Source organism: Eleginops maclovinus, chromosome 10 (genome assembly GCF_036324505.1).
Source record: "Eleginops maclovinus isolate JMC-PN-2008 ecotype Puerto Natales chromosome 10, JC_Emac_rtc_rv5, whole genome shotgun sequence".
NCBI lineage: Eukaryota > Metazoa > Chordata > Actinopteri > Perciformes > Eleginopidae > Eleginops > Eleginops maclovinus.
Window position 1 is genome coordinate 8,425,524 of NC_086358.1, and position 11,545 is coordinate 8,437,068.

An 11,545-nucleotide genomic window follows, 5' to 3' on the forward strand; every position below is an offset into this window, starting at 1 on the left:
TTATATGGTGGAAATAAATGTGAAATAAAGAAAATCCAGAATTGGAGGAATATGCTCTAAATGTAACTTTAAAGTATTGAGGATGTCCTTCTGAAGAGGAGAACAAATTACAGATGGGGACAGCTCTGCACCCTCTGACCTGTAAATTGTCAGGGGAATCAAAGGTCCTGCTGGTGCAGAGGGTTGACAAGCTGAACTGCTCTACGTGATGATAAATCACAGGGTTTGTACTGTGTTCCTGTGTCAAATGTTCCATCTAGTCAGCAGACGCCTCAGCAGCATCCTGCACTCAAACTACCCTCAAACTGGAGTGCATTACTGCAGCATTGGTGTTCTTCATCCTATCCTCCATAGAGTGGAGTTATCTTCTTATCACAAGTATACTTGCAACATCATGACATTAACACCATGCATTGTCCAGTTGTTTGCATGCAAAATGTGCACCAGGCAGGACCCAGGATGTTGAACACAGTCAGACAACACTGTATCGAGCAGGGATCAGAACCAATCCACTGATCCTCTTTCCTCAGAGGCTCATCCAGCTTTGGAGCCTCTAAGATCCCTGCACGATATATTACTAAGAACCAGCACTGTAGGAGCTAAGCTCACAGTTTCTCAAGTTCATTCTCCAATCTAACACACTTTGAGTGTGAATAGGAGATTCTCACATTGACAATAAGTGATTTTCTCTGTTAAGCTTCCATAAATTCCTTTATTTGCTTACACATATTACATCTCTTGACACATACATACTGTAGAGGCAACTCATATGTCAAATCATAGATTTCTAAGGTCTGAAAGACAGTTGATGGGATAAGTATACCGCGTGATATCTCACAGAGGATCCTTGAAGATCCTTTTTTCTCACTGGAGACAGAACCCATGGTGTAACCATTGGTAAAAAATGTGTGCAGGAGGAACAATGAGGTAAAATAATGGTTAAAATGTTTTAACTTATCACTTTCTTTAAATGTCTATTGCACAGTTCTTGCTTCAGTGACCACGAAAGCTCCTCACTTTACCTCAAGCAGCAGAAAAAAAGTTTGCAGCCAGTCCCAAAGCCATACTGATAGGATTAAATGCCTTTGATTGATGATCTGTTCATTAGAGAAGATGACATTGTGTAACAGGAAGTTGAGAGCCACAGCTTGCCTTTAGCCATTGCTAAAAGTGTGTCAGAAGGTGCACTGTCAACTCAGATTCCTGACCAGATCAGGTTTAAATGCAGGTATATGTAGATTAACACTGACCTAGTGGTTATTGTGTGATTTTTCACACTGTTGCATCAATGAAGAAATGATCAGAGGACTTTGGCCTGTACCACGTTATAATCAATGATGCAATAGCTTCATCTGTCATGTTTTAAACTCAAGTGGTCTGCAGATACATACACGGCTTTGGTAGCCTGCTTTGCCTCCTGTGTAAGAAGGGTATTTAAAGTCTAAAGCTGTGTGGATCTCAAATGCTGGCCGACAATCAAATCAAATCCTATCCAATCTTCTTACAAGACAGGTAGAGCCACTCTACCCTGTTTTATTGACTGTGACTATTACCTCCTTAGAAGAAGAAGAAAAGGTCACCTTCACTGTACATCTTTCAAATCGGCTTTTCACTTCAGTTATTCTTAAGTTTACACAATTTACATTTTACAATTTCTAAACTATATACATGTGAAATCAAGTTTAAAAGAAGTTTTTGAATCGATACGGAATTGTAATTTAGTTCTAGACACTGGTATAAATATTATTCATATTAGCTTTTTTTTTTATTTTACCGAGTCATTGGGCATTACAGCTTACCGGTGTTTACGATAAAGTTGCACAAATTCAAAACATTTTCGAATGTGATTTCAGTGTGCAGTTGTTTACAGATTCAGAACGCCCTCTGTCAAAGCTTGTCTCAACTCCTCTCTCTGTGAAGACAGTTTAAGTACAAAATTGTCAGACAAAGAATCCAAAAAATATATATATAGTTATATAGATTGCATATTAACATAAATGTAGCCTCACACAACTCTTCGGTGCCTTTTGAGGTAAAAGAACATCAGCCCTTGATGATTGCATGTTGTCACTCGTTGTATCGACAATACTCAGGACTCAGGATACTCTAACTGGTTTTTAACCTCATTCCTCCACACACTCATGGCCTGCTGCTGCCAGAACAACAGCAGCTAAGTGCAGTGTGCAACCTACAGTACTATTATACTGTGTGGTAACTGACCGCTAATAGGAACACTGTAAATACTATTGCTTTTGCTAATATACTGAAGAGTTTCTGAGCTTATCAAACCAGATTTTCCTATCATAATTATCGGAAATGCTTTGATTATTGCTATGTTAAAGGGAAATCTATGTTCAAAAGTTCATGGCTGTGTGTTGGAGGAAGCGGACGAAGGAGGAAGTTTCAAACGCATCACAACTCCCGAGTAAAAACAAGCTTCTCTTGCGGTCAGAGTCCAAACTTTACTTCATGGTGTTGTTTTCTGACTCTTCGCTCCTCGGAGAATAGTTAGGCTGACTGCGGAGTGGACCACAGACCAGACCTGAATACACTAGACTAAATACAGAATAGACTGAACCAGAGCAGATGCAAACAGGGCTGAAATGGCTTGCAGCAGAGCGGAGAGCACCTAACCTGAGAGAACTACACTGCTGTAGATCAGACCAGACCAAGCTGGTCTAGTCAAGCCCCAACTACCCTAGTTGTCGGATCAGAATAGGCTATCGTAGCCTAGATTAATTCTAAACAGATCGCATCAGTCCAGATCCAAGCACCGGAGGAATTTAGCAGATGGTGCAGGTCTTTGACTTCGCGTCGCCACCAGCTAGATAAACACACAGAAATAAAAGAAAAGATGTGTTTATACAGGATGATTGGGAAGACTTGGATCCTCTATCAAACCATCAATGGGACCAGTATAGATTACATACCTTTTTTGGCTTCATCATCTTCCAGTTTCTTCTTCTGATCCTCGATGGCCTTCATCTTTGCGTTGTACACCTCGGCCTGCTTGTTCCATTCTGACCTGTTGTTGTTCAGACCATCAAACATGGGCGTGATCTCTTTGTGGAACCTGGAGAACTCCTGATAAATAAAAGACAAAAGGATGTCTGTTATTCACATCGTAGGATGCACCGAGGCAGGAGACCTTACAGGAAGGAAAACACAAGTGTTCCAAATACATGATATGCCTCTTAAACCAGGAGTCCTCATGATCCACTGACACTTTCTTTTATGGATGTGTGTGTTCTTGTCCAAATACCATACTGACAAACTGAAAAACAGCTACCAGACATTCCTCTAGGGGCCAGCTGGGATATACATCATGTTGTTCAACCCTTAGATCAAGACTACATGCTGCCTTGTGATCCCGAATACAAAATGCACTATTGACTTGGAGTTACACCTTTCTGGCACAGTCTTATGAAAGATTTACAGATGCACAGAAGGTTTTACACAATATTACGTATCACACAGTTGGAGGTAGGCTTAAAAATACATGTTATAAGACTGTGGCTGTGTTCAAATTCTAACAGTTTCACATGAGGTGTTCGGCCAGACTCCCACTTTTGCTAGATCCATTTCTACCATTTTTCATGTTTCGACATCCAGCATCACCTCCCCTTCATTGTTCATAATAATCATACCTCTAATGTTTCCACAAAAGCTGTTTATTACCTTGTACACAAAGGAGCACACAAAGTCAATGAAACCGCACTGCATCTTGGGTAGCTGTTCCGAACAGTTTCTGTCCATCATGGGCTGAGAGAGACAGAGGGGAGAGTTTCAGGTTTACAAATAACCCTTCAAAAGGAAATATGTGAAAGGAAGAGGAAGCACAAGAGCGATGTGACCCTTACAATTGGCTGTTGGTCCAAAACACTTCTCTCCAAATCTCCCTGTTCCCAGAATTCAGCAGCGACCATCAGGGCCACCTGAACAGACACACACAAGAGGAAGAAATAATGATACAGAGGAAGAAAAGACAAACTCAGGGAGGAAGTAATTGCGAATGAGCAGAACATTTCACTTCCAATCCTCTTAACATTTGATATCAAAGTAAAGACAAACTCTGTCACATAAGTGTCCTATAAATCCAGTTTGGTTCTGTTCAGTTTGGTTCATGGCTTTCAATGTTCCTATTTCAAAAAGAAAATACCCTTTTTGGGAGGAAATGCATCCAAAATGATTGAGCTAGAACTAACCAGGTCTTTATGCTGAATAACCTGATTGAGGACAGGTGGAAGAATAAACTAATGATGTGTGGAACTCAATAGGTTTGTCCAAGCTGAACAAACTATACACTTTCTTAACAGCTAATGTGAAGGCCACCCACCTTGCTCTGTACCTCCCAGGGTTTGGTGATAGCAGACAGGTCACAACCTGTCATCATCATGGCCCTAGAGGTGAGAGAGAGAGAGTCAGTCAAGGAGGACAACCCGAACCCCTGGATCATGCAAGGGTCAGCCGTTTCAGAAACCTTTTCACCAACACAGTGGAATCATTTACATACATTATGATTTCCTTCCTGGTGGGATTGTTGGAAATATAGTTAATGGCCTCCTTTTCTTCTGCCATTGGCTCTGTGGCATTCACAATGTTTTGGAACATGGTTCTCTTTCTGCGTGACGAGATAGCAAAGTGTTAGTCAGACCGACTGAGCTGGATAAATACACAAACTGGTTGCGATAAAAACCTGAGTCAGTCAAAAGAAAACAACACAGGTGTACACACAAACAATGATTTGCGTCAGCTTTAACTCCGAGCACATCAGCTGTAATCGGCCAGTCAGCGGCTCTAGCATGGGGAGTATTTAAGAGAACCTACTTGAAGTAAAGGGCCAGATCAGTGGCGATGATGCAGACATCAAACAAGTGCTGCACGTTCTCAAACTGACGCTTCTGGAGGTTGCAGAAGATGTTCAGGCTCTGCAACAGAAAATAAAAGTGGTCAAAATGTGACCAAAATGTGATGTGATGTGTGCCACTTCTTGCATTAAAGTCTGATGATATTTATTGTCAAAAATGTGTCATACTTCATCACCCATGAGCGTCTTGCTGTACTCCAAATGGTGCCTCTCCATGATGGAGGATCCATGAAGTTTAGCCAAAGGAGCTTGACTCCTGCAGAAGAAAGAAAAACATGGCAACATATTAACACACAGGTTACACACACATGCACACACTTTTTTCACTCACAAAATACAACTTTTTTGACTTGCTTTGTCTGGTAGAGGTTGTTGGTCCCTCTGTGGTCGATATCGTGGCAGAAAGCAGCAGCCACCATGGCGAAGGCATCTAGATCAGAGTAGTACTTCCTCAGCTTCCCTGTCTGCAGGCAGAGGAGACAAGTCATGAATCATAATGGGCAGATGGTACAGATTGTGCCCTCCAATTAAATTGATTATGTGTCCAGAACAAGATGGATTCTCAATCAATGGACCATTCAAATCTAGTAAAATATTGGGCCCTATCAAAACTAATTCTCTTTGAGGATTTCGTTACCCTATAAAGACTAGTACACATTAAACCTGTATTGGCGCATTTCTCACTAAACTTAATTATGAATAAAACATACTATGAGCCTATATACACCTTTTCATAAAACATAGCAGCCTTTGTGATTATCACAGCATGTATGATGTTCAATATTCTGCAGTGATCTGTGGTGTCAAAGTTTGGAAATACTAGACCCAAAACACTTTTGAGGTTAGGATTTGCTTCAGATGAAGCAGATGTTGATGGGGCATTACCTGCAGCAGGCAGAACATGGTGTGGCCCACGTTGAAGCCGTGCCTCCAGTTGTGGTAGGTGATGGAACGGTAACCCTTCCTCACCGTGTACATCCATCTAGTCAGTGTCTGAGATGGAGAGTGGGTGGGATTCAGAGAACAAGGAGAGCGAAAAGAAGAATGGAAAAGGTGATCATTTTAGAGGGTTTTTAAATGAGCCATTGCCCGGACATTTTCTTTAATGTAATGTAATATATGTGTTTAAAATACATAACATTGAAATCTTAGCCTCCTTGGTGGTAATACCTGGAAATTGCAGCATCAGCAGTAAAAAAAGGGATATGCTCCACATTCTAAGGGACCGCCAGAAGGAGCAACAAATCAAAGTTGGTGTCTAACCTCATGCACTCACCTCTGCAGGAACTTTAAACTTTTCCACAACTCCGAGCTCAAAGAAAATGCGAATGCCGGCTTTGATGAGGTCGACCTCGGAGACGGGGAAATCGCTGAAGGAGAACAGGTACAGGTTCTCTCCGTTGACATTGTCAGCTGGCGGGCAGTTTGATCTCTGAAAAAAAAACAACAACAGAATTCACTTACATCCGTAAATCATTCAACGTTCGCATGCATATTTCTGTTTCAAGAACGTTGAAAAGGATACTTCCAAACCCATTAAAATGCTCCTATGTGATGAAGTCTATGAATATACACGTTTTCAAACCTATTCATACACGTGCGCTTTGATAGGTGAGGAATCTTTCGTGACACATCTCATTGGAAGTCTTTGTCCTGAAGATTTAAGTAACACATACCAACAGTTTGTACATTTCTTTCTGGTCCAGGTCTTCAGGCTCTGAGTCAAACTTCTCTTTGGTGTTCTGGTTAGAAAAGAGAGAACAGCACCTTATTACGGCTTGCACTGAACATATGTACGTGTTGCCATCACCTACGGACATCAACAGCGTGATTTGTAGATGTATGCAACAAAAAGCAAAAAACATCATGACATTTCCGCCAAGTGCACAGGGCAATCGTCTCCGCTAGACATATTCTTAGCCCTTTAATCGCTCCTAATGGAAGACTGCTGAACTAAAAGCTATTCATGGCGCATTAACCTTTGCCTACTGTTAATCCCTGCTCGAGTGGCCTCTTGATCAAATGCTAAGAGTTCAAAGTTAGGTTTCTGGAGAGGAAATGTGGATACTGACCAGAATGGACTGCAACTCAGCTGGGGTGCACCTGCTCTGGTACAACAGCATCTCCTGGGCGATGTCCTTCCTCCACTCCATACGGTTCAGCCTATCATAGGTGTCGCAGTTCAGCACTGACCAACCCAAGAACTGAGTCAGGGCCTGTCAAAAACAACGAGAGAAAAAAGAAACACTTCTGTACTTTCCTTCACTACAGAACAATCCAACATATCTCAAAGTGTTATGAAGTGACTGCAGTTTAAGGATATTTTGTTCATAGACAGACAACAACATGAGATCCCAAATGACAGGAAATAAAAAGGGGAAAGAGAATGTGTTCGGCTGACCTCAGTGATCTGCTCATCGTGTTCATCAAATGGCTTGCCGTCTTTCCTGTTGAAGAAAGTGGCGATGCCTACAATTTCTTCCTTCTTGTTGACAATGGGCAGCGACAGACAGTTTTTGATGATAAAACCTGTGTCATCCACAGGTTCTTTCTGCAATACATTGAGAGAAAAGTATCTTTAAACCATGCCTCAGTATTTAAGCTGGTCTCCATTCCTCCTGAACCGGGGCTTCTAAACAGTATGACATAAAAAGTGAATATTTAACATGCTGTGTTTTTATAGCGTTTGGATGGAGAGGAAAATGATCCTCACCTGGAAAGTGAAGAAATCATCTGCAGCCACGTTCATCATGTTGCAAATCTGCACCAAGAGACATTGAAAGCGTTCAGATCTGCGCTTTGCAAATATGATTCAAAACATATATACACCTGTTTTAACTTTATGGTATATTATTGGTTTCAATATGTCATTTCTTTTACAAAAGAATCAATTTCTAAACTGTTAATTTGGATTCAATAAATGACAATTGAAAGTGAATTCATTGGTTTACACTAAGACAAATCCTGCCGAGTCACTTTATGTGAGTATCGCTACTGCTTCAGGTCTTTTCAATGACATATCACACACACTGCATTCCTGTGCCCTTTATTTCTCCACATTATTCGGTTTGTGTGGCTGTGAATGTGTCTACGGGCATATCCTACAAGTCAGCTGCGCTTCAGTTGTATACTTTCGTCTTCCAGTGATCCTCGTACAAAACTGTCCTGCAGCAAGTGAGAAACTTACAAAGCCATTCTCTGCAACGTAGGTTGGCAGGCCGCTAACTAGAGCCCAGTGATCTGCAGGCGGACCACTGAAAAAGAGAGGTAAAAACACAGCGTTGAGTGAGGAAGTTATTATCTGATATACAAAATAAACAGTTTGGACCCCCCTTATTTAAAAGTCATACTCAAATAACCCCCAGAATTGTAGGAGGACCAATCTTTCTTAGCACATGCTTTACATTTGAGTTTAAGATCAGGCTCTTTCTCAAAACCGAGTGAAGACTTTTATACTGAAAGATGACATTTAAGAATGTGGACAATTCTGTTTAATTTTCTTATTTTAATGCTGCATTGTGTTTGATTGAGTGGACTTAGGGCTTCTGCTGCTTACGGTATGACTTTGATTTCTTCTTTGCCTTCCAGGAGGTAGTCAATAATCTTGTAAAAAATGATTTCCTGTGTAAGAATCAGAATCCTGTTAGAAATGATTGATTTATCTAAACTGCGTTAGACAATAGAACATTTCAAGCAAGTAGGAATTAAAATTTGTCATGTCTTAAAAAGGAAATGAACAAGAGGTCAAAATGAGTGCGTTACCCTGCCGTCTGGCGTTTTTGGTCCTTTATAGGGTTCCACATCCCCCAGTTTCACAGGCCATTCATCATAGAATTCCTACACGGGAAAAACACAGACAACAAAAGTGATTAATGCCCGTAAAAATGAATGTGTTTCTATTCAAAGCTTAGAATTGTACATATCTGCAAAGCCAACCTTTTCTTTGGTCATGTCCAACAGGCCCACTGAGTATCTTTCGCATTGTAGATAGATCCTAACAGTGTAGAGCGCTTTGTGGAACTGTCTCTCAATGTCTGTCAACTCCTCAAAGACTTTACTGGCCGACCAGAGCAGCACCTACAAGGGATGCAGGTGAATAATTGTGTAGCTTTGGCATATCGTTTGAGCACTGTTATAAATAAATACAGATGAATAACAGAGTACTCATCAGTTTCTAATGATGGGAGTGGTTGAGTTTACCTGACTCCTTCTGGACTCCACATTGAACATGTAGTTTGTATAATGCTGCAGGGAGATGACTTGGGCAAAGTTCATGTACTTGTGGAAGAGCTAAGGACCAAATGAGATTAGAGGTTTCATCAATACACAACAGCAGACTTTGAGACTATGACAGATGGGAACTTTAAAAGTTCAAACGTCTCATCTGGCTTCTTTTCCATGAGCAAAGTTGCGATTATTCACGTTAAGTAAGTGTATCATCAGAGGGATTTATTTTTCACAGGGCTCGGGCTAGGTTTAGGGTTAGAGAAAGAGAATCATGAATCAAAACATAGGGATTTAGACATTATAATATACTCTATCTTAGCAGTTCAAGAACCAACATATGTCCTTATTCCCTTTTTAAGTTCCTGTAAATCAACATTACAGCCTCAAGAGTCAACTAAATTCACTTCTTTAAGGAATGGTTGAGTTTTTTGCCTCTGTTTATGAGACACAGTAGTGATGGGTCTTCGATAAAGACTACAGAGATAATACATTCACAGTTAAATACATATGCTTTTAAGTATATACCAAGAAATGCATGGATAGGATGGTAGGATATAATGCCAATATTATAGTCAAATTTAATGTATTAATCCTCGAGGTTGAAAAACACAACCTCGTTTCACCTCGCTCAGTAACTCATTAAGGATTAGAGCCAATGGACAATGATTAGGTGTGTATTCTTACCTTCTCATCCTCTGCAGTGAATGAGTCCGCTCCTATTTTGTTAAGTGCCAAGACAACTCCAAGGCACTCTTTCTCAGCCATCAGAGGAAAAGTAAGCATGCATTTAGTCTTGTATCCGGTCTGTTTGTCCACAAAGTCAGAGAATTTGGGATTCTGTATGAGGAGAAAAAAAACCCGACTTAATTAACGGTCTGTCAGATATAAATATTCAGACTACATTTTTCTGACATTGACTTCTTGAAAATAAAGCCCACCATGCTCTTTGATCTTACTATGGAAACATAAACTACAATTTGTCATTTATTCAGTTATCAAAATTCTATTTTTGGCTACACTTGGCAGCAGAAAACGTGAGGCTTTAAACCAACACCGGTAGACCACAATGAAAAATGGTGTCCTTTTATCTGAGATTTAAAACAAGCGTATTGGTGATAGAACATGAATGATTTGTGAATCCGACACATTATTAGCAAACTACTAATAATAATATAAGTGTATAATATAATACAATATAAGGAATACAATTAAAACCTGTTTTTAAGGCCAACAATATCACAGAAATAATAAAAAAATCACACAAATGCTTTTCTTGCAGAGCGCACGCACTGGAACGGGTAAGTACCTTCATCACCTTTCACCCTTGACATGATTTTTCTAACACAAGATAGCAAATGAAAGAATTCTCACCTTTGAGACGTCAGGAACATTTTGTGGCTTTTTGTTGTTTGCAGTGAAACCGACGATACCCATATCGAGAGGGAAAACAATTTCAGCCTGCGGATTGACCAGGTTTGCCTCATATTTAGAGGTTGGGGTCACATCAAAGAGGCAACTGGCTAGCTCGGGTATTCCGTTTCTCGACCGGGAAAGGTAAAAACCGATCCTGTCGGCCTGTATTATCAGTGCAATTCTTTGTAACACTTTGTGAATGGACTGCTCCATGGGCTGCTGGGTCTGCATCTGCTGGACCAGTTCAAAGATGAGGGCGGCTTCTTGCACAGAGTTAATATCCTTGAAGGAAGCGGTGTCTTTGACATCAACAGGTGCAGAAAAGGCGGCTGTCAGAGCTTCAGCGCGTATCTTCTTGTCAAAGTATTCTTTGGCGAACTGTGGGTTGTTCTCCAGGTATTTCTCCACACTATCTTTGTCTGCCATTTTGAACTCGAGTAGTGTTGTAGTCCCGTCCTATTTTTACAAAAGCATCACTTGCAGGGATACGGAATAATGGACACGGGAAACTTTTTTGTGGCCTAAAGGGTTGGGTGGATCAGCAGCATTGTCCTCCACGGTCCCCGAGGGAGTCACTAACACATCCTGTGTCCACCGACAGACAGAATAGAACAGAGTGTGGCTAAGAGGCTGAAAGGATCAAAGTGGCCGCTAATGAATGTGACGTCATGAGATTAAAACCCCTGCTCTAAGCGTCCTTAACCCGCAAATCCCAACGCTGATCATTTTATATCGGGCAACACAGGAGAGAGTGAGACTGCTGTCAGGTCAAATGCCATGTTGGATTCCAGGGCTACACCAGGAGAGGATGTGAGAGGATGGACAAGTAAAGACCCAGGACTTACTGCTGGCTTGGGTCCTCAAACCAGAAAACCTTGTGGCAACATTAGGCATTTGGTTTGACTTTCACCAGTCTTTTTATCCTCTGATATGGAACTAAACACTAGTGTCACCTTAGTGATGCTTTGTCCAACAACCCTAATGTCAAATTACTCAACCTGAGCTGTGCCTTGCTGAAGAACCCCTCACTGAATAGAG

At 41.0% G+C, this 11,545-nt stretch overlaps 1 protein-coding gene across 1 annotated transcript; it reads right to left on the reverse strand.

Moving 5' to 3' along the window:
• Positions 1–703: 703 nt before the first annotated feature.
• On the reverse strand, positions 704–11,107 carry pde6c (phosphodiesterase 6C, cGMP-specific, cone, alpha prime). The gene is made up of 22 exons (XM_063892480.1): positions 10,466–11,107; positions 9,779–9,931; positions 9,068–9,157; positions 8,804–8,944; positions 8,630–8,704; positions 8,424–8,488; positions 8,055–8,121; positions 7,581–7,628; positions 7,269–7,418; positions 6,940–7,083; positions 6,544–6,609; positions 6,144–6,299; positions 5,753–5,860; positions 5,222–5,331; positions 5,036–5,123; positions 4,828–4,928; positions 4,514–4,621; positions 4,337–4,400; positions 3,861–3,935; positions 3,679–3,762; positions 2,931–3,084; positions 704–2,824 (listed from the first exon to the last, which is right to left on the reverse strand). Exons 1-22 carry the CDS (start codon positions 10,931–10,933, stop codon positions 2,784–2,786), a joined length of 2,556 nt encoding a protein of 851 aa, XP_063748550.1. The 5' UTR covers positions 10,934–11,107; the 3' UTR covers positions 704–2,783.
• Positions 11,108–11,545: the final 438 nt, after the last annotated feature.